Here is a 21,574-nt window from a genome sequence, read left to right as displayed (position 1 = left end):
TTTTTTTTTTTTTTTTTTTTTGAGAGGGGTTTTTACTGTTTTGTGGGAAAAAAATAAATCGGTAAAAAAAAAAAATGATAAAAGAGCCTCTTATTTAGTAGACTCAAATCTGATTTAAGAGATGCTACGTGTCAAGCTGTTGTTGGACAAGGAAAATAATAGAAGAGCAACAAAAATTTATCATCAATCGAGTTCAATCTTTTTTTTCTCTCTCTGTCTCTCTCTCTTTCTCTCGCGATAGAAGTCCCGAATCGACTTTGGAAGAAGATGGAATTGAATGATATGTAATCAGAGGAGGTTGGGGTCGGAGGTGATGCGTAGCGGAGGAGATTGAATCGGCGGAGGTTATGCGTAGCGAAGGAGATTTCGGTCGGAGGTGTTGTTCAGATCTTTGATGCTTCATCAGGAGTTTTTAAATGTGTTTTGGACGGTCCCGGTGGTGGAATCGAATCGAGGTATCAGCATAGCTACTTGTGCTTTACTCAGTAAGGTGTTGACTATGGTGTATTCTGTGTGTGTTTTAGTTTTGTGTTCTGTCGCTTGGTAGTGTCACAATTCTTGTCAAAGTTTAAAGCTTTAGTATCGATATAGGAAAATATCTCAACCAGTGTACCAAATTGGCTAGTTGTTTGATCCTTTGATTATGAATGCGGGGAATTTGGTTTGACAGAGAGTAACAATATTTGTACTTGTCATTAATAAGATGGCTCCTCCGTCGTCTTTCCTGTCTCCGGGAATGTTTATCCTCTTGGGTAACTGCCAAATTTCACATCTTTTTTTAATTTCTCTGTTTCTTGGTTCTTTCTAGTCACCCATTTGTGTGTTTGATCTTCTTTGTTTGGGGATTGTGTTCAACTGATACTTTCTTTCACAGGGATTTGAGTGACAATGAGCTCGTTGGTCCTATCCCACCTATACTTGGCAATCTCTCATTTACCGGAAAGTTGTGAGTCTCCTTTATTTAAACCATATACGTATGCTTCATATGTTCAGCTCTTGGCATATACATAAATACATGCTTTATATCCAATTAGGTATCTCCATGGAAANTTTTTTTTTTTTTTTTTTTTTAATTTCTCTGTTTCTTGGTTCTTTCTATCTCCTTCTTACATTATTTAATTCATTGATCAGTGCTTTTTGCGAAGCGACTGAACAAACAAAACTTAGTTTTCCCAACCTTGCTTGTTCTCAACAAGTTTAGAGAGTATTGAGATCGGACTACTCTTCAGCTTGCCCGATCTTCTCTTTTGATCCAAATATTGGACTCATGTGTTTAGCAATTGCACCTTTACTTTTTGTTCTTTAGATGACATCAACTGCGGGTGGTGGTACTTTGTCATTAGAGTTCGGCGTGCTTAGTCGTTTAACAAATGATCCTGGTGAGGGAAGCTATGAGCTTTGGTATTCCATATCTAATCATAAATCAGTTGAATCACTGAGAAATACTTATCTATAGCTCTCTTTATTCTCCCATCATATCATTTGGATTTTTAGAGTTATTTTTTACGCTCTCTTTCATGGTGGTCTAACTTTGTTAAAATTGAAGTTATAGCTAAATAAATTCTATCTTTTTGGTTTCTTGTAGGCTATGGGTTCACTTTGGAGCTATATACCTTCTGACTGCATTTGTCTGCTGTCTTCTTTACTTTGTAAGCTGCTGTCTTGGACAAAGCTGACCAAGTTGATACACAACAAGTAATATTTTCATTTTATCCCCCATTCATAAGCTTCATTTTATTTGTTTTTGAGCTGATCAAAATCTCTGTTTCTTAGCCAATAGGACATGAACTGTGATTTTGATTTCATGAGTTGTTAAAAAAAATTTAAGCCATTAGTTTCATTTGGTAACACAATAAAATGTAATATTTTTCCATTTTTATAATATCTTAAATGTTTAAACATTTATACTACTTCTATTCTATTTACAAAATTTTAATTTCAAAAAACTATATTTAAAAAAATAAGATACTCAAAATTATATCCTACCATTACCATTGGAGAGGATAATTTTTATTAAGAGTTTAAGGATTCTTATTTTATAAACAGTACACAATATATTAATTAAAAATTAAAACAGTACATAAGAACTTCAAAATTAAGCCCTTCTCCAAGGGAGGTTTTAAGCTCAATTTGTAAGGGAAATTGATCTAAAAAAATAAATCAAAATAGGTAAATAAATAAGAGAGCCTCTTATTTAGTAAGCTGAATAGTGTATTATAGACTGTGAATGTGTCGTGTGTATCGATTGGAAGCTCGATTTAATATAGTTTTTTTTTTTGCACACCATAGTTCTTTATTCTTCCTCTCTCTCTCTCGAATCTCTCCGATTTTGCAATCAGAATAGAGTCGTTTCACAATCGATTGGAAACAAGAGGAGAACCTAGAAATAAACATCATCAAACGAACGGGAGATCCACAAATTCGAATTCAGGAGAGAGATATAAACCTGTGAGATCACTGGTGATTAGGACGAGAGAAGGGTTGATAAGAGACAGAGCAGGACCCACAATGTTTTTGATATCATTGGCTCTTTCGGGATGATGAACACTGAAATGGAGATCGGACAGCTGAATAACCCAAATCAATTCTTGCCCAGTTCTCGCTGCAATCACTCTTCTATCAATAATGTGTGTACATGGGACGACCTATATCTCAACTCTCGACATTACACCCAATGCATATCTCACCGTTGGATTTGTCAATGACTAGTTTAACTGGTTGTGGATCTTGTGGTCATGATCCTTCACTTGATTTTGATTTTCTTCCAGGAAGTCCTATGTATGTTGGTCATAATAATCTGCAATCTCAGCCTAACTTGGCTATATCAGACATGGATAATCCTCTGATGACCGACATTGCTTTGACTACATTGGAAGAGTTGCTTAGATTTCTTCACACAAATGAACCTCTGTGGACAAAAACAAATGGCTGCAGAGACATTCTTAATCTTGGAAGCGATGAGAACATTTTCCCAAGATCAAGTAACAGAGGGAAGAACCATAACTTTCGAGTCCAGGCATCTAGGTCTTTTGGAATTGTTTTCATGAATGCCATGGCACTTGTCTACATGTTCATGGATTGTGTAAGTATCTGATACATCTCCAACATTATGTTTATCACCATTGGTTGTACCATTTCCGATTAAGTTTCTCCCATTTTTTGCAGGTCAAGTGTGCAGAACTCTTTCCCTCAATCATTGCAGCATATAAAGCACTTGCAGTGATCTTTTCGGGAATGGGAGGTATCCATGAGGGTGCATTACATCTGGTAAATTTATAGTAACAATCCTTGTTTTGTGATGCATCAAAAAGGATTCAGATTTCCTCGTATATTTACTTTTTTGAAATGCATCAAATATTTTTGAAAGCATCAATAAATTAATGAAATGCAATAATTTCTCATTTTTATAAAATCTGAAATGTTTAAACATGTATACTAATTATATTCTAAATTTTTTATTTTCAAAAAAAAATATTTTTTTCAAAAGAAGAACCCCAATTAGAGAGTTATACCATTGGAGAGGATAATTTTATTTAGGATTTTAGAAATTCTTATTTTATAAAAAGTACACAATATATATTGTTAAAAAAAAAAGATAAGAGTCTCAAAATAAATACTACCATTGGACTTGCCCTTAGGGCCAGCCAGGTGAATATATCCAAGATTAAGAGAATATTTAAATTTGGTATTATTAAAAGAATTAATTCCACGATTTAGAATCATCCAAAAATGAATTATGTTTAGATCTTAACTACATTAAATCACATTAATTTGATTTAAAAGAATATTTTTTCTTGAATTTGTCCCATTATGCTTTCTACGCTTAATTTATCATTATGCCTAAACTACCCTTTTAATAAATGAAACTAACTTTTAAGCAATTTTAAAATTTCAATTCCCTAAAAACAAACTTCTAGAAATAAGAAAGATGTTGTCATAAGGTGTTTTTGATGAAAATGTATGGTGTTTTAATATTCAAAAAAAAAATATTCTGCAACATTTAGAATACATTTTCTACTAATTGTATATATTCTGAAGATATTAGATTATAAATTATACATACTATACATGTTCTAAATGATCTATATTAACATTTTCACAGCAGTTTGGGCAAAGAAGGCTTGAAGTTGGAAAATATTTACATCTCATGCCATTGACATTTAATTTTTAGTTAAAAAAAAACTAAATTATTGAAACTGATTTACGATTAAAATACATTAAAATCGGAAGTAATTAGATATGATAAATATGGTAACTAATTATTTTTTTATGATGATAACTAACACCACATTTATCGGAATATTTTTTTGATTTTTTAATAAATGAATATATTAATTGCTTACAAAAATCTTTCTATCAATAGTGATTTGCAATCTCGAATTAATATCTAATAATGAGAATATTCCATATCCTAATCTTTTCACGTTAATTAGTTTTGTAAAAATTTTATTGAGCCATAAATCAAGGAGGATCCACGCTCATTCCATCTCCCATATATATGATGTTTGCAAACATTAAACCGAAAATATATATGTTGATGAAGCAGGGGAAGTGGGTATGTTGGTGGATACTGTGGTGGCGGTGGTCATGGCGGAGGCGCTGTGGTGGATTTTTCAATGGTGAATCAGCTGATTTGAATGACCACAAAAGACTTATGAGCGTCGTAGTGGGACATATCGTGGGTAAGCTTTCTTTTTGTTTTGTTCACTATTTTGGTTGGGTTGTTTAACTTCTAATGTTTTGTGATTTTTTTTGTTACTTGAAGATGTTAGTAAGTGATAAACAACGTGAAGGAGTGGTAATGAAGTACAGTGAAAGGAAGACAGTGTAAAAAAGACAGTGAATGAAGAATGATCATAAGGATAAGACATTACGGGAGCAACGTGTAATATATTGTTGAAAATCTCCTACACGCAAAAGAGACTTTGCCCAACCAACGACGTTGCAAACAAAATCATATATGTTTGTTGCAACATTCATAATTTAAATTTATATGAAATCTATGTGAGTAACTTTAGTGAACTAGATTTGAATTGAAATTATACATTTTAATTATATGTTGTACGTTTCAAATTATGTATATGATTTTTACAATTATTAAGATTCTAAATGTATATATATATATATATATATATATATATTAACATTTTTGCGGCACTTTTGCCAAAGTAGTCTTGAAGTTTGAAGGTATTTACAACCAATGTCATTATCATTAAAACATTTTTAAAAAAGTAAAAGATAAAATCAAAATATGCAAAAATAAGATATGCGAATTAAATATCCTCCTATCAATCCAGTATAATTTTCCTAAATTATCTCCACCTCCGAGCCTAATAATCTGCAAAACTAAACAAAATTTTCGCCATTACAATATAAGAAACTCTATATTTGCTCCAATCAATCATATTCAATTACTTCAATCTTTTTAATATCATATTCAATTACTTCATTTTTTTTAATTTTTAAAAAAATTCCTCCAGATTTTCAGTCTTCGATATATAGAAAATCTAAAGAGTTCCTCTGCTAAATAAAAACTATTTAATCTACAACGAGATTTGTGGAAAAGTAACACTACCAAATTAATTTCTTAAAAAATACATAAAAGAAAAATCTTAACTTCCTTGACAGTCCGATTTCGTAATATACATAATACACAGTAATATAAATAAATATTATTTATATATATTACATATTTATATAAACATAACTATAGAAAAATCTTAACTTCCTACACAGTCCTCACAATTAAGTATATCGGGATTACGGATTTTAGCAAAGTACGTTTGTGGTTGGCGGGTTGTCCCAAAAACTACAAATATATGATTAAAATAAATATATTATATATAAATAATATTTTTACATAGTTATGTATATATTATACGTGAAATATGTGATAATGTGAGGAAATTTAATGTATACCAATTAAGATATTTACAAAATATCTTTTTTTTCTTTGCCCACTAAATTTTTAAAGAATAATTAATATAAAATTTAGATCAGGGACATGCTTAGGCATAACTTTAACGACTTCGGTCTTCGCGGGTTGACCCGCTGCGGTCCAAGAAATAAGAAATGTGGACCGACCTATTTGACACCTCTATATACATGATTATTATAAACAAAAATAAATTAATACTATAAATTAATTTATAACAAAAATAAATTATTGTGGTGTATACCATAGAATTAACAATCAAAATACAACTATACAATCTTAAACATCAAATAAAATGTATAAAATTAACTAACAATTACAACTTAAAATTTAATGATTTTAGTAAAAGAAATAATCTCGCGGTGTACCGCGGGTTAAAATCTAGTGTAGATAAAAAGTTCTATGCACTCTACTTGTTCTGAAAACTTTAGAATAAATATATCTTCTAAAAGTTTTAGAAGTCGGATTTTGTATGTGTTCTACAGAAACTAGAATATATATTCTACACATAACTCTATATTCTAAAAATTTTATAATTTGTTTTCATCCCTTTATACATATTCTACCGAAGTCAGAATATGAAATCTACATTTTATCATGTGTCCTACGAAAATTAGAACACTGATTCTACACTTTACTCTATGTTCTTCATAATTTAGAATGTATATTCTACAATTATGTTAAACAAGGAAACTGTATACTAAATTAAAGGAAACAAAATATTTACGTAATCCCGAAATTATGCTTATATTCTTAAGATTACGTTCTAACATGTTTAGAAAACGTGTTCTGAAAACATTATTAATCGATTTGGTTAAAGGTTTTTCATCATTTTCCTACGCTTGTCAACCTAAATTTTATGTTCTTTCATTCAAGAGTTCATTTTGCAGTATGTTGCAAATCTATGTAACATGTGGTGTATGGAGATGTATCGGCCAAAATGAATGGAGATTTATAGTTGATAAAGAAAAACGTGGGAGACTTCTTACTTTTCAAGCCAATTCAACTCTTGAAGAGCTAAAGATGATAGTTTTGGAAGACTATGAAATACAACAAAATATAGTTGATGTGGAATTCAGTTATTTACCCTTTGATCTCAGTGTTGATTCTCCTTCGGTTGTTATGATGAATTATCGCCAAAGTGAAAAAATTTGTTGCTTATTGGAGAATGAAGAATAACATACGGTTGTGTGTGACGTTTAAAGCCACGCTGAATGATAGAAGCAATATTGATCTGAATAAGGAACCAAGCGATTCAAGTGAGGGAGGCATTGACGTTCTTCTGCGTGAAAAGCTGCCAAAATTTGTGAGCAAAGCAAAACCGAATGATTGTAACTTCATAACTTCTAAGGACGCTGAAGTTGGTGAAAGATCTATGATGGTTGATTCTATAAAATATATACATCATAGCATCCATTTCCTGAAAAATATTTAATTGCAAAAAAAAAACTGCAATTAAAAATATATATATTTAAGTATTACATAGCATTACAAACAAAAAATATTGAAAAGTACCTCATTCCAAAGCCAGACGTAGCTTGTCCTGACTCGATTTAGTAATGCATCATTAATTATATTTGGATCCAACTTAATCATTTTGCAAATACACAAAAAGAAAATACTATGCATAAGCATCGAAAGAGCATAACTCTGTAACAATTATAGTAAAATATAATTGAACAACTTACCCCCTTGTTCTATGCCACTCTGCAAAAGCATCGAATCGATCATCAGAAACGAACACCAAAATAGAATCCATGTCAAATTCACCCGCGTTTCTAGGATTCAATCTTCGTACGTCATCATTGCACAATACATTTTGTGTAGGATCAAACCCAAGTACATTTTTTTTTGAGATAGGTGTGTCCTACTAATTTCTGTAAAAATTCTTGTGAATCCAAATTAAGATCTATTTCACTATGATGAGTGAAAAGATCATCAACTAAAAACGTTTCATCCTGTCCATACAAAAAGATTAACAAAAATATTAACACTTATTATTACACCCACAAAAAAACATATCCGATTACATATTCTTTTAGAGACTTAAAAAAAAACAAGCTCATAGCATAGAGATTTAAGTCTTACGTACCACTGAATTACTCTTCTTTTCAGTTGGAACGGATGGTTGCTCAACCGTGGCTCTTGTGCTTAGTGTTATTCCGGCTGAAGATATAGTATCCATCAAGAATGAGACATTCCTTTTCTATCTTTTCCAATCGACTGTAAACCTTCTTCTCAAAACTCGAGAAACAAGTCTCAAACACACTAATAAAATACTTCATTTGTTCATCAGTTGTGGCTCGTTGTGTTGTTGCTGCTCGCTCATAGAGCAGTTTCTTTTTCCTCCTCTCGGCACCATGATCAGGTTGTCTCTTCCTTTTACAGCCTGACACTTCATCATAACCAGCTTGCGTACTCTCACCACTCTTCGTTAAACTAGACCCTTGATTTTCTTCACCAACCTCACTGTCAGCATCATCTTTTTCTTGAATATGTTCACCCTCCACATCATCAACTTGTATTGCTCCCCAAACATGGTCTCCAAAATCATTTCCAAATGTGATCATAGCTTTCAAATTATCCACTTCACCATCGCTAACTTCGTCAGGCCATAAAAATTCAATGGATTCAACAATGTCAAAATCTTGAGTAAGAGAAATGAATGGATAAACAACATCCTAAAAAAAAAACGGTTAGAAGTTTTAAACAATGACATCAACTGTTAACATAAAACATGTGATAAGAGTTGGATTGGCAAAGAAAGTACCTTCGGTCCAAATGTACTTTCTAGTTGGATGATATCATCATATGATACTTTGGCTGCGCCTTTCCAGTTAGAACATCGAGGAGCTTCTCTAAATTCTGTGATAATCTTTTCTCCCAACAACTTTCCAATGTCTGGAATTGCCTTCACCCATATTTGAAATGTATATGAGAAACCATCTAATGCATAGCTATTGATCTTCTTCAAATCTTCTCTTTTTTCTATGATAGACTTAACAAGACTTTTAAAAGCTTTAAGACCCCAAGGATAAGTCCTCACCTTATCAAGATCTATTACTATCTGGATGTATTTCACTATAAGAAAACATGGAATTGCCGACTGTAAGTTGCGTAATGTTGCAGTTTAGTCGCCTATTTGCGAGACCAATTTGACAGTCGTCAAACGTTGTGACTAAGCAGCTACTTATTAGCGACTGATATATTTAATTTGGGCCTTAAACCAAATTTGGGCCGTAATAAAACGGCGAAAACCCAAATCGATCTCATCCTCACCCCGAGATACCCTAATCCCTCATTTCTCTTCATCAGTCGAGACAAACCCTAGATCTCAATTGCTCTCAATCGAGAAAACCCTAAATCTTCATCCCCCTCCTTGTATCTCTCGATTTTGATGGCTGGAGTAAAGAAAAGAGGAGGAGGAAGAAGAAACCCCTTAAATCGAACCGCTGGAACCTCACAAACGGTGAGTCGAAGACCCGCTTCTCTTCCCAGCCAATATACCTTCACGCCGACGAACCAGCGAGATCCAATCACTGACTCTCAGGGAATTCCTGTCCCAATCCTCCAGCCTCCAGCGAGACCTACACCTTCTTACCGAGACTATCCACCTCCGACAAATTTGTTCCAGAACTCGAGGAGCTTTCCAGGAACATCCCCTTCCAGTGAAGCTCCAATCAGGCGTCCTTTTCCTCAACCTCTAGCCTCCGCGACGAATCCACCAGAATTCTCGAGTCAACTTCGAGAGTCTCCTCAACCTTCAGTCACGAATCATCATCGACAGTCTCCTCTACCTCCATAGTCTCCTCACGTCTCAAATCATCGACCACCCTCTTCTCAACCTGGTCAACCTCGAGCAGCTTCTGCATCGCATCACAGTTCTCAAGCGCAAAACTCAGATGAGGAAGAAGAAGCTGACTCTGAGGATGACGGTGTAAGGCAATCAAATCTCCCAGATGATGTACTCGATGCTTTGCATGACATGCTTGTCCAACCAGGCTGTGAGTTGTATACCACTGTCCTCTCTCCCTCATTAGAGCGTGGAACCGCTTGGTAAGATTAGAATTTTTAGTTGATTAGTTTGATTAGAATTTTACTTGAATTGATTAGAATTTAGGTTTGTTTGTGTTTGATTAGAATTTAAGAACTCTGTACTTTCGATTTGTTTATGTTTGAAGGTTTTTTTTGTGTTTGATTAGAATTTTACTTTTGATTTGTTTGGTTTGGTAAAGACAAGTCATCAATTACCCGAAAGATTACAAAAGTGTTTACAAACAAGTTTGATGGTCCATATTACAGTTGGGGTTGTGTTCCTACTGCAAGAAGAGAAAAATACTTCTTGGAATTCGCAGTAAATTTCTTCTCCTTTCAATTTGATTTCTGTATTTATAGTTTTTTTTTTTTGGTTTTTTATATCACTAACACTAGTCTTCTTTTGTAGAAAACACACACCTGGGATCCCTCACTAACCGGTGTGGTTCAATAAGAGTTCTATACCATTTGTCAAAACCGTATGAAAGACATGGTTTCCAAGGCAGCAGCTCAGCGAGATCAAGTGAAACTGATTTGGATTGAGAAAACTCTGTGGAAAGAAATGTGTGACTATTGGAACACAGAAGAAGCCATGGCAAAGAATACAACCACTTCAGCAGCTCGAATGTCTGATCGTAATGGTCTTGGCCCTCACAAGCATGTATCAGGCCCGAAGTCTTACTTACAAATCGAACAAGAGATGGTGAGTTACATCATAACCTTTTCATTGTTTAATTACTTGACATCATATGGTTCTTAACCTTTTAATTGTCTAACATTTCAGGAAGTGGAATTGGGAAGACCGCCAACTATTCCTGAAGTTTTTCTCAGGACTCATACCAAGAAAGATGGTACTTTTGTGGATAAGAAAGCGCAAGCAGTTCATGAGGCATATAAGAAAAAAAGGGAAGCTAAGTTGGCTGCTCTGGATAATGATGAGTCTTCTGATGGTACTTCACGTCGATCAGAGCTATCTCACGAGGAGGATGATGAGCTTTTTCTTTAGGTNTTACTTATAAATCGAACAAGAGATGGTGAGTTACATCATAACCTTTTCATTGTTTAATTACTTGACATCATATGGTTCTTAACCTTTTAATTGTCTAACATTTCAGGAAGTGGAATTGGGAAGACCGCCAACTATTCCTGAAGTTTTTCTCAGGACTCATACCAAGAAAGATGGTACTTTTGTGGATAAGAAAGCGCAAGCAGTTCATGAGGCATATAAGAAAAAAAGGGAAGCTAAGTTGGCTGCTCTGGATAATGATGAGTCTTCTGATGGTACTTCACGTCGATCAGAGCTATCTCACGAGGAGGATGATGAGCTTTTTCTTTAGGTAATTTGCTACTTTTCAATAGTTATTAAGCTTTTCATTATTATGTAATGATGTAACTTTTTCTCTCTGTTTTGTTTATGCAGTCTAATTTCATAAATGATAGAGGAACATACTTTGGAGTTGGAAGCCTAGGGAGTTACATCGACGGAAAACGGAATTTCCCTGGAAGCTCTTCTACTTTCACAAGCCTGCAACAACAAATTGAAGAAGCTAACCGCAAAATAGAGCAACAAGCAGCTCTACAAGCAGAGAGGGACGCAGAGGCTTCACGGGTTGCAGCTGAGGCTTTACGAGTTGCATCTGAGCAACAAGCAGAGATCTCACGCTTGGTGAGCTTCCTCAAGACTGACCCAAACTATGTCGCCTTCCTCGAGTCTCAAACCAATGACCCAAACCCTTCTGATGTTCAAAGTTAGGTTCCTTCACTATCCCTCCTTCCCTCAGGTTTATGAAAACTTTTGTAATATTTGCGACTTGTACTCTTGGATGCTTTCTTGAACTTATGTTGGATGTAAAATTAAACTTATGTCTTTGTTTAATTTCATGTTTGTTATGTTTTAGTTATAGTTTTCATAATCAGTTTTGGTATTATAAAATCAAATAATTCATCTTTACCAGAATTTTTTAAAAAACATGATAATTAAACAGTCGTAAAATAGTCACCGAAACATACACAAAACAGTGACCAAAACAGTCGCAAATGAGTAACCAGATCAATCGCTAAAGGGTTGCAATTCAGTCGCTAAATTTGGCGGCTGAATGGCGAGGGAAGAACGACCACAATTATCTGTCGCCAATTAGTAGCTCCGTTTCGACAGTTTAGCGACTGATTATTTTAGCGACGCACTGTTTACCGACTACGCATGTCAGTCGCCAATCAGTCGTTACTAAGTAGTTTGCGACTGAATAGTGACTGTTTTAGTGGTCGGCAATTCCATGTTTTCTTGTAGTGTTTGAGTGGAATATACTTTTTCTCATCCTTATCCATAATCAACCCAGCTATCACAAGAAGATACACCAATCGGATCTTATCTTCTTCACTCCATTTGTGAATTATAGGTAAGTGCACATCAACCAAGCTCTTAATGCTAATAGTCGGACCTTTTCTCTTCATCAATTTTCTCCAAAACCCACCATCATCTTTCCAATTCTCTAAATCACAACTAAAATCGACAGTGCATTTGAGCCCAGTCACAGCATTGTGAAAATCTGAGTGGCTTCCCTCCAAACACAAACCATATCTCTCTTTTTTTCTTTGTAACCAATTTCCTAGACATCATGTTGTGTATCAAACGCCCTGAATACCCTAAACCATTCTCGTAGATTGCAAACACATGTGAAAAGAGTGGATCATTCTTCACTATATCATACTCTTTAGGTAATGCTTGTTTGACTTTGCCCAAGATAGAAATTCGACAGGAATTGTTAATCTTCTTCTCTTGTGGCTCAAATCCATCTCTAAATAGGCTTTTTGGAAATTCTGTTTCCATAGCTACAAAGAAAAAATGAAATTCATTAGTATGAACCCAATTCGCTATCCTAACACATGATGAACATGAAGGATTACTAATACTAACCAAAACTATTTGTAAGTTTACAATCAATGAAGTCTTAATACTCATTTTCAGCTCAATTATAAACTCTTAATAACAAGAATTCATAGGCAAAACAGAGTCTCATGAAATGAAACCTTGGAATAAGTAAATATCTCAATCTCACAATGATTTAGTCACATATACAAACTATATTGACATCACCCAAAAGCAAAACTTAGTTTAAACGATACATTCTCAAATTTGGGGAAAAAAACACAAATTTCAAATGGCTCAAATGGTTTAAACGATACATTATCAAATTTGGGGGAAAAAAAACAGAACCACAACAATCCAATCCAAACCAAAAAACCAGAACCACAACAATCCAATAAAACAATTGCATGCATCGATTGAGAGAGAGAGAGAGAGAGAAGGTACCGGAGAACTTCGATTCTCGCCGGTGGGAGAAGCTACCGGAGTCGCCGATGGAGAAAAACTGTGTCGATATCGAGAGAGAGAGAGAGTAAAAAAATGAGAAATTTAATTAAAAAAGAAGTATTTTTTGATTAAATTTAGGAAGTATACAAAATAGAAGTTAAGAAAAGGGGAATTTTGTTTTTTTCTGCAATTAAGGGTATAATTGAGTTTTTTTGTATAGTAAAACCTACTGTACCAAACCTCAAAAAAAAAGCATAATGGGACAAATTAAAAAAAAATGTCCTTTTAAATCAAATTTTCCTTAAATCATTATTAAGAAAAAGAAGAAAATAACCTAAAGTCTTTGGTGTATATATATACCGAAAAGGTTCAAAGTCTATTAATTAGGGTTTTGACTACTAAAGATGGAGAGAAAAGTCTCCAAAAGACTAAAATTAACTTGGTACTTTCCTATAGATCTAACCTCAGAGATACTCTTAAGGCTGCCTGAGAAATCTATTGCGAGGATTCGTTGCGTGTCGAAGCTTTGGTGTTCAATCACCACGGATCCGTATTTCATCAACTCGTTCGAGACTCGGTACCCACGGCCGTGTCTTTTAACCAGCTTCATTGAAAATAACAAGTTGTTTGTTTCCTCGATTCCGCAACATCATCATTCACTTCAGAATTCTAAAAGGTCCCATTAATCTTTATCATTTCAAATTCCCATTAAATTATGTCTTACCCCCTACGGAATCAGTCCAAGGCTTGTTCTGCTTTCAAGAATCAGCAACACCAATAGTTTGTAACCCTAGCACGAGACAGGTCTTAACTTTACCCAAACCTAGAATGAGCTGGAAGAATCTAACAGTTTTTTTAGGATACGATCCGGTTGGAGGTAAACACAAAGTATGTGCATACCTTACGGAAGAAGTTCTGATGTGTGTCGTGTGTTAACATTGGGATCTGCTCAAAATTTATGGAGAACAGTCAAAACTGAACCTATACATCGTCCTCGCTGTCATACCTATGGGCGATGCATCAAGGGGGTTATATATTATATAGCCTACGTTTATTGTAACCGTGTTTGGGTGCTAATGAGCTTTGATGTCAGATCTGAAACGTTTGGTATGATTCAATTACCATCGGATGTGGATGTTCATAAATGTCCTCTCATAGCTTATAAGGGGAGTTTAGCTTTTGTTAGAACAGAGAGCTTGAGGGATGGTGGTGATAAAATTACATTTTGCATTTTGGAAGATGTAGAGAAACACAAGTGGTCGAGTAAAGGCTTTCTTGCATCTATGGGGCACATAGGTGTGTTTCTGAAAGTAAAAGGTTGCACTCAGTCTGGTGAGTTTATTTTCGTATACTCCACGTCTCGATATACTGATTTTATTTTATTTTATGATCCGGTGAAAAAAAGCTGTAAAAGAGTCACACTTGAAGGAATCGCAGAAGACAAATCTAGGCGCAATAATGGAGTAACAGACGGACGGATTTATCTGATCGATGCTTCCCCGAATCACGTTGCGAGTCAAATGACTTTGTAACAAGTTTTTTTGGTTTTTTTTCTTCTTTTTAAAATAACATTTATTTTATGCAAGTTCATTACTTTGATTCTGTCCCGCTACGTTACCAGTTCTTTGTTATTTAAGAGTGTAACACTAATATAAAATATGAACTGCGCAAGTGCGCAAGCCTCACCTATGTGCCCATAGATGCAAGAGAGCCTTTACTCGACCATTGGTGGTACTAAGTTACTAACTATTTCACTAATAATCCAATAAAAATACAAAAACAATATTTATTACGGATAAAATAAATTATTATATTATATAAAGTTGGGTTTTGAAAGTTAGCCATTACAATATTTTGACATGTGTCAAGTTTATATCAACCTGAAATTATGAGATTACAACAAAAAACAAAATATAATATTAATAATGTAAAAATATAATTATCAAAAAATTACAAAAAATGACAAAAATTACAAAAATTAAATTTTTTTTTAAATACTTATAAAGATATTATATATATATATATATATATATTTCATAAATTCGAAATTATATCATTATTTACTTATTATTAATTCTACAAAAAATAGAAATGGGATTAAAGAAAATATACAGTTAATTATTAATTCTAAATTTTGTAAATAGTCCCTTCTATATAAACATAGATCGTTTTATATTTTTCATCTAACAAAATATTTTTTTCAAAAATATTGCTTTCAACTTTGTTCTACCGGTAAAACTTTTTTAATGGAAAGCTAAATTTTTAACAAAAATATATGTGTGTTCCTTTTCTAATACTGTATTTTAAAATTTAATGTAGTATTTTTAGATTGTTTTATTTAATTTATCTTTTCACCTTTGAATTATTTGAGATTCATATATTATTGTGCTTAAAATTTACTATTATTTCTTTATTTATGTCAAATTTATTTTCTTCTAATTTTTTTCAACCATGATTGGGTGGTCATAGACTCTTTTTTGTGCAAACATAATTTTTACCATTCATTCAATCCTAAAAGGAAGGAGTAGATGCTCATCAACCTAATTGTTAGATAAAATAAGCTAATCAAAAACAAGCTTACAACAAACATATATAGATAGATTGGAAAAACATAATTTGTTGTTGATAGATCCATAGGAGTTTGGAGACTGTGACACCATGGTTTGCCGATAGGTTTAAAAGAATTGATTTGGCAATCTATGTCACCAAAGTGCACTTATCTTTTCCATCAAGGGTTCTGAGAGAACTCTAGAGTTAAGTGTGCTTGAGCTGGAGTAGTTTCAGCATGAGTGACCTTTCGGGAAGTGATTGTCGTAACTGTGCGAGTGGGGATAAAACAAGTATTATGAGGAAGGGTCGGTAATATGGTGATTTGTAGGGTCGATAAACAAGTATTTAAAGTCTCTCGGACGTAACAAACCGGCCACCGAGTATGGGTGGGCCAGGAGTAGACGAGGGGCCCACTGAAGAAGGTGATCCATGAACTGGGAGTGGACATGGGGCTCACTAAGAAAGGTGGCAGTCAGAGCATTCCAGAGACAAAGGCTACATGATGGTGTGTCAAAGATACTTGCACAAATACAACGAAAAATTTAACATTAGTTACTATCAAAATATTTTGTGATGTTAGAAAAAGGTCTTTAGTTTCATTAGTTGTCGGAACAAGCCATTTTGAGATAGCTAAAAGATGTGAATATGTTGTCTCCACACATGAGGAAGGCAGAGTCGAGGTTCTTTCTATTGTGGAGGAGGTTGGACGCAAGGTTATCTCCCCAAGGGAAGAAGGTATACGAGGTTGGACGCAAGGTTATTCCCCAAGGGAAGAAGGGGTGGCCAAAGTTCTCTCCATGGTAGAGGAGGTTGGACGCAAGATTCTCTGCATAAGGGACGAGGACGGAGCCAAGATTCTCTGATTCTCTCCATGGTTGGTCATACACTATTGTGATGATACATTATTGATTAGTATACTATGTAATAAATGCTTTTTTGAGCCAATAATTTTAATAATTAAAAGTACTATGCAAATGTGAAAGTAAAAAGACATATAATAGTTGGCTTAATGTGTTCATACATACATTTTCTAGGTGGTAGTAAAAAATATATTTATAACATACAGTATATTTAGGTGTAAAAAATATGTTTTCAATTGTAATGGTAATATATATAAAAGATTTGTAAATAGATATAAATCAGTATATTATAGAAAAAATAAACTTATAAATAACGTACAACAAATTTTCATATATTTTTATTAAATTTAATTTTATTTTATAAAACTTTAACCTGCACATCAGGCGGGTCCTTATCTAGTTAGTATCTTATTATATAAAGTTGGGTTTTAAAAGTTAGTAACTCACCAGATCGTGACACCTGTTAGTTTTAACGATCAGAGATCAAAGTTAAAAACTCACCATATCGTGACACGTGTCAGTTGTAACGATTAAATATCCAAATTAGTAATTCATCAGATTGTGACACATGTCAATTTTAATGATCAGAAATCACATATCAAAGTTAGTAACTCGTCAGATCGTGACACATGCCAATTTTTAACGATAAAAAATCACAGTTTTCAGTTTTGTTTTTCTTGCTAAAATTTTCTTCTTTTTTTTTTATTAACCTTTTGTTTGACACATCATCGTTCTTGAACAAGTCTCGAAGGCATTTTGTTTGTTGTCTAATCGAAGCAACTATATAAAAAGATTTATAGATATTACCACGTGTTTTCGTCATCGTTTCTTTAAATTTTGTTTCATTTCTCAATTTCATAATGCATACTACGCAATCTTTGACTTTGAAGTGTTAACAAGTTTCTTATGCATAATAAGTTAATAACTAAGGTTTTTGGGATTAAAAAATTTCTCACGGCGTTATTATTATTTCTATTGATTTGCACGACAGGTAGCATAAAAAAAAAAGATGAATACACAAATGCAAGATAACAACAGAAATTATATAACACTAGATCAACTAAACAGAAAGCATTCTTATCGTCGAACGATAGTACGTCTTACAAGAAAGTGGGAAGCAAGAATTTAAAAAAAAAAATGAGATTGGAAGAAATTTTCTCATAAAATAGAGAAGGGATTAAGGAAAATATATAGAAAATTATTAATTCGAAAAAATGTAAATACTCACTTCTACAGAAACATAAATCATCTCATATTAATCATCTAAAAATAGTTTATTCAAAAATATTGTTTTCAACTTTGTTTTATTGGTCAAACTTTTTTAATGGGAAGACAAATTTTCCTTATTTTTTTCAACCAAAATGTACTACTATTTTCTATTTTTTCAGTTTGTAATAGGTAAGATTAATATGTTGACCCAAAAAAATGGAAGATTAATATATGCATCTTGTTTTTCTAATAATGTATTTTAAAATTTATTTTAGTAGTTTTAAATTGTTTTATTTAATTTATATTTTCATCATTGAATTATTTGAGATTCATATATTACCGTGCTTATATTTTTCGATTATTTCATTAATTATGTCAAATTAATTTTCTTCTAATTTCTCAACCTTGATTGGTTGGTCATAGACCTTTTTTGTGCAAACATAATTGTTACCATTCGTTCAATCACAAAAGAAGATAAAGAGGAGAAGGTTAATAGGCTTATCAAACACGAGCCTACAACAAACATAGATAGATTAGAAAAACATAAATCATTGTTGATAGATCCATAGGAGCTTGGAGACAAAAGATCCATAATGGTGTGTCAAAGAAACTTCCATGAATTACATTGGGAAATTTAATATTAGTTACTATCAAAAGATTTTGTGACGTTGGAAATGGTCTTTCATTGGTTGCTGGAGCAAGCCACTTTGAGATAGCTAAAAGACGTGAACATGTTCTCTCCACACAGGAAAAGTGCATAGCCGAGGTTCTCTCTATGGTGGAGGAGGTTAGACGCAAGGTTATCTACCCAAGGGAGGAATGTGGAGGAGGTTTGACGCAATGTTATCTCCCCAAATGAGGAGGGCAGAACCAAAGTTCTCTCCATGGTTAGTCGTACACTACTATGATGTAATTTATATTTAATTCAAAATGTTTTTTTAGCCACAATTTTAGTAAGAAACTATGCAAAAGTGAAAATAAAGAGACATATAATAGTTAGCTTAATTTGTTTATATAGATATTTTGTAAGTAGTGGTAAATAATATATTTGTAACATACAATATACATAGGTGTAAAAAATACGTTTTTAATGGTAACAGACATAAAAAGATTTTTATATAGATATAAATCAGTGTATTATAAAAAAATTATAAATAATATACTAGAAATTTTTATATACTTTTATTAAATTTAATTTTATTTACAAAATTTTAAATCCGGACGGGTCCTTATCTAGTATAATATATAAACCGGCTGACATATTCATTTTTATAGAAAAATCTTCAAAATATAAATTATATTTTTTTTAAAAACAAATCAAGTGAATACTGATAATTAAAAATAACATAGAGTTTTCGCCATTCAGTTTGGACCAATTCTTGGATTCAACCCATATATTCACCTCCCCATATTTTAACCAATAAATATGTGCCATGTTACAATATACTTAAGGGATTTATTTTTTTAGATATTACTAAACCTAAAAAAATAAAAATAAACAAACAACAAATAAAAAAAATAAACCATTAATAAAGATAACATTGCGCTGGGAGAATCTAACCATCTTTTTAGGATACGATCCGGTTGAATGTAAACACAAAGTAATGTGCATGCCTTTTAGAAGAAGCTCTGATGTGTGTCGGATGTTAACATTGGGATCTGCTCAAGAAAAATGGAGATCAGTAAAAACTAAACCTACACATCGTTCTGACAGTCATACTTCGGGGCGATGCATCAAGGGGGTTATATATTATATAGCCTATGTTTATCGTACCAGTGTTTGGGTTATAATGAGCTTTGACGTCAGATCTGAAAAGTTTGGTATGATTCAGTTACCATCAGATGTTATGATGAATCGGATCATAGCTTACGAAGGGAGGATAGCTTTTGTTAGAAGAGAGACTAAGAAGGATGCTAAAATGACATTGCGCATTTTGGAATATGCGGAGAAAGTTAAGTGGTCGAGTAAAGGCTTTCTTGCACCTATTTGGTACAGAGATGAGAGTTTGAATACTTCTTTGTACGTAAGAGGTATCACTCATGCTGGTGAGTTTATTGATGTACCTGACACGTATCACAAGCCGTCTTATATATTATTTTGTGATCCGGTGAGGAGCAGCTTCAGAAGATTCGAACTTGGAGGAATCATGGAAGACAAAGCTGTGGTCAATACTTTATATTTTCACAAGCTCCATGCTTTCCCGAATCACTTTGAGAATCAAATGTCTTTGTAACAAATTTCTTGCGGTTTTTCTTTTCCTTGGCATTATGACACTTATCTTATGCAAGTTTATGATTTCTGTTCTCATTTTTTTTCCTTACTTTAATTATCATTTGGATTAATTTTGTTGTGCTAAACGTCTGAAAAATGAGTAATTTTGGCAATTTTCATTTTAAAAGTTCAAACCATGCATGGTAACTCAAACAAATTCCCCCTACTGTTGTAAACTAGACATTTAGAAGAATAATGATAGCTTTCAAATATAAGCTCTTAAATAATAATCATATACTAAATGGGACTCATGCTACTATACTATATCTCTTTTTCACAAGTGAATGAGCTCTCCTTCTCTTTTTCTTCTTTAAGCAGTTCACGACAACAAATTAAAGGAAATTTACAGCAGCAGGCGTCACATAAAATAAACTAATAGAGTTTTTCGTTTAATTTTTCTAAACTAGAATTCACCTAAAATAAAATAATTTTTCTATGTTAAGGGCGAAACCAAAAAAAGTAATATATATATATATATATAAATATATTATATATTTATATGAAATATATATGATTGTCCACTTGAACTACATAGAAAAAATATCCAAAAACATGCAACAAAAGTGTCTAACTCAAAATCAGGGAGTATATATATATGTACATATGTTATGGTACACTAGAAAATTTTGATCATAGAGTTACATTTTTTGCTATGGAAAAAAATAATACCAAATATTAACTACAAATAGTTACAAATTAGAGATAAAATTTTAGTTAATAAGATTTGTAGCTAATTGGTTACTAAACATAGCTATATAACGATAAATAGTAACAGAGATAAATTATAACAAACTTGCTACATATTTAGGGACACAAAATGGTGTAGCACGGATGCACACGACACAAAACGTCACAAATCGTAGTAAAAATTGATTGTGTTGAAGTTGTAAACCTAAATACAAAATTCTGGAAAAAAATTCTTTTGGCCTCCAGATCTCATCTTCTCCTTATTTCCTCTTCTTTCTTTGTATGCCATTCCTCTCATCTCCTCTTAGATCTCCTCTTTTCTCTTGCATTGCCTCTCTGAGCGAGCAACCAGGGTTTTTTTTCTCAGTTTTCACGAGTTGACAAATCCGATGGCGGATTTAGAAGTACATGAGCAGGAGTGATTATGTTTCTGTTGGGAAACAGTCTCAACAAAAATTTCAAGCTCCTGGCGGTGGCAACGACGGCTCGTTTCCCTCTGCTTAGTCGCATATCTAAAAAAGTGGTGGTGGTGGTCGTTCGTTGCCGCTTCCGCTTCCTCCGGGTCAGTTTGCGGTTGGAAATTTGCTATTGTCTACATCGACACCGTCTGTTCCGCTTCCTCCGGTTCAATTCGCGGTCGTGAATGCGTCATTGTCTACATCGATACTGCATATTCTAGTTAAGTTGTGTTTGTTTTTTTTTTTTTTTTTTTTTTT

At 33.2% G+C, this 21,574-nt stretch overlaps 2 protein-coding genes, 1 long non-coding RNA gene and 1 pseudogene across 7 annotated transcripts in view; all 4 read left to right on the top strand.

The window, feature by feature from the left end:
- Window positions 167–5,022, top strand: LOC104742282 (homeobox-leucine zipper protein HDG11-like). Of its 4 annotated transcripts, none has more exons than XR_760496.2 (8): window positions 168–455; window positions 1,307–1,379; window positions 1,586–1,695; window positions 2,340–2,627; window positions 2,769–3,082; window positions 3,166–3,267; window positions 4,547–4,682; window positions 4,766–5,022. XR_760496.2 is itself a non-coding variant. In XM_010463272.2 (8 exons), exons 5-8 carry the CDS (start codon window positions 2,777–2,779, stop codon window positions 4,777–4,779), a joined length of 558 nt encoding a protein of 185 aa, XP_010461574.1. In that variant the 5' UTR covers window positions 168–455; window positions 1,307–1,379; window positions 1,586–1,695; window positions 2,290–2,627; window positions 2,769–2,776; the 3' UTR covers window positions 4,780–5,022. The 4 variants fall into 4 exon arrangements, 3 of the variants coding, with proteins under 3 accessions (XP_010461573.1, XP_010461574.1, XP_010461572.1); XM_010463272.2 differs by having other exon boundaries at window positions 2,290–2,627; XM_010463271.2 differs by lacking the exon at window positions 1,307–1,379 and having other exon boundaries at window positions 167–455; window positions 2,290–2,627; window positions 4,544–4,682.
- On the top strand, window positions 13,685–14,812 carry LOC109128727 (annotated as a pseudogene).
- LOC109128726 (putative F-box protein At1g47765) lies at window positions 16,491–20,133 on the top strand. Its single transcript, XM_019235581.1, has 2 exons — window positions 16,491–16,586; window positions 19,435–20,133. Exons 1-2 carry the CDS (start codon window positions 16,491–16,493, stop codon window positions 20,131–20,133), a joined length of 795 nt encoding a protein of 264 aa, XP_019091126.1.
- LOC104742281 overlaps window positions 21,021–21,574 on the top strand; it is a 2,084-nt gene continuing 1,530 nt past the window's right edge. For both annotated transcript variants that reach the window (XR_760494.2, XR_760493.2), the window contains exon 1: window positions 21,021–21,536. This is a non-coding gene — a long non-coding RNA (uncharacterized LOC104742281). The remainder of the gene's footprint in view (window positions 21,537–21,574) is intronic.

The sequence above is a fragment of the Camelina sativa genome, chromosome 14 (assembly GCF_000633955.1).
Source record: "Camelina sativa cultivar DH55 chromosome 14, Cs, whole genome shotgun sequence".
Taxonomy (NCBI): Eukaryota; Viridiplantae; Streptophyta; class Magnoliopsida; order Brassicales; family Brassicaceae; genus Camelina; species Camelina sativa.
This window is presented reverse-complemented; position numbering and strand designations above follow the sequence as displayed.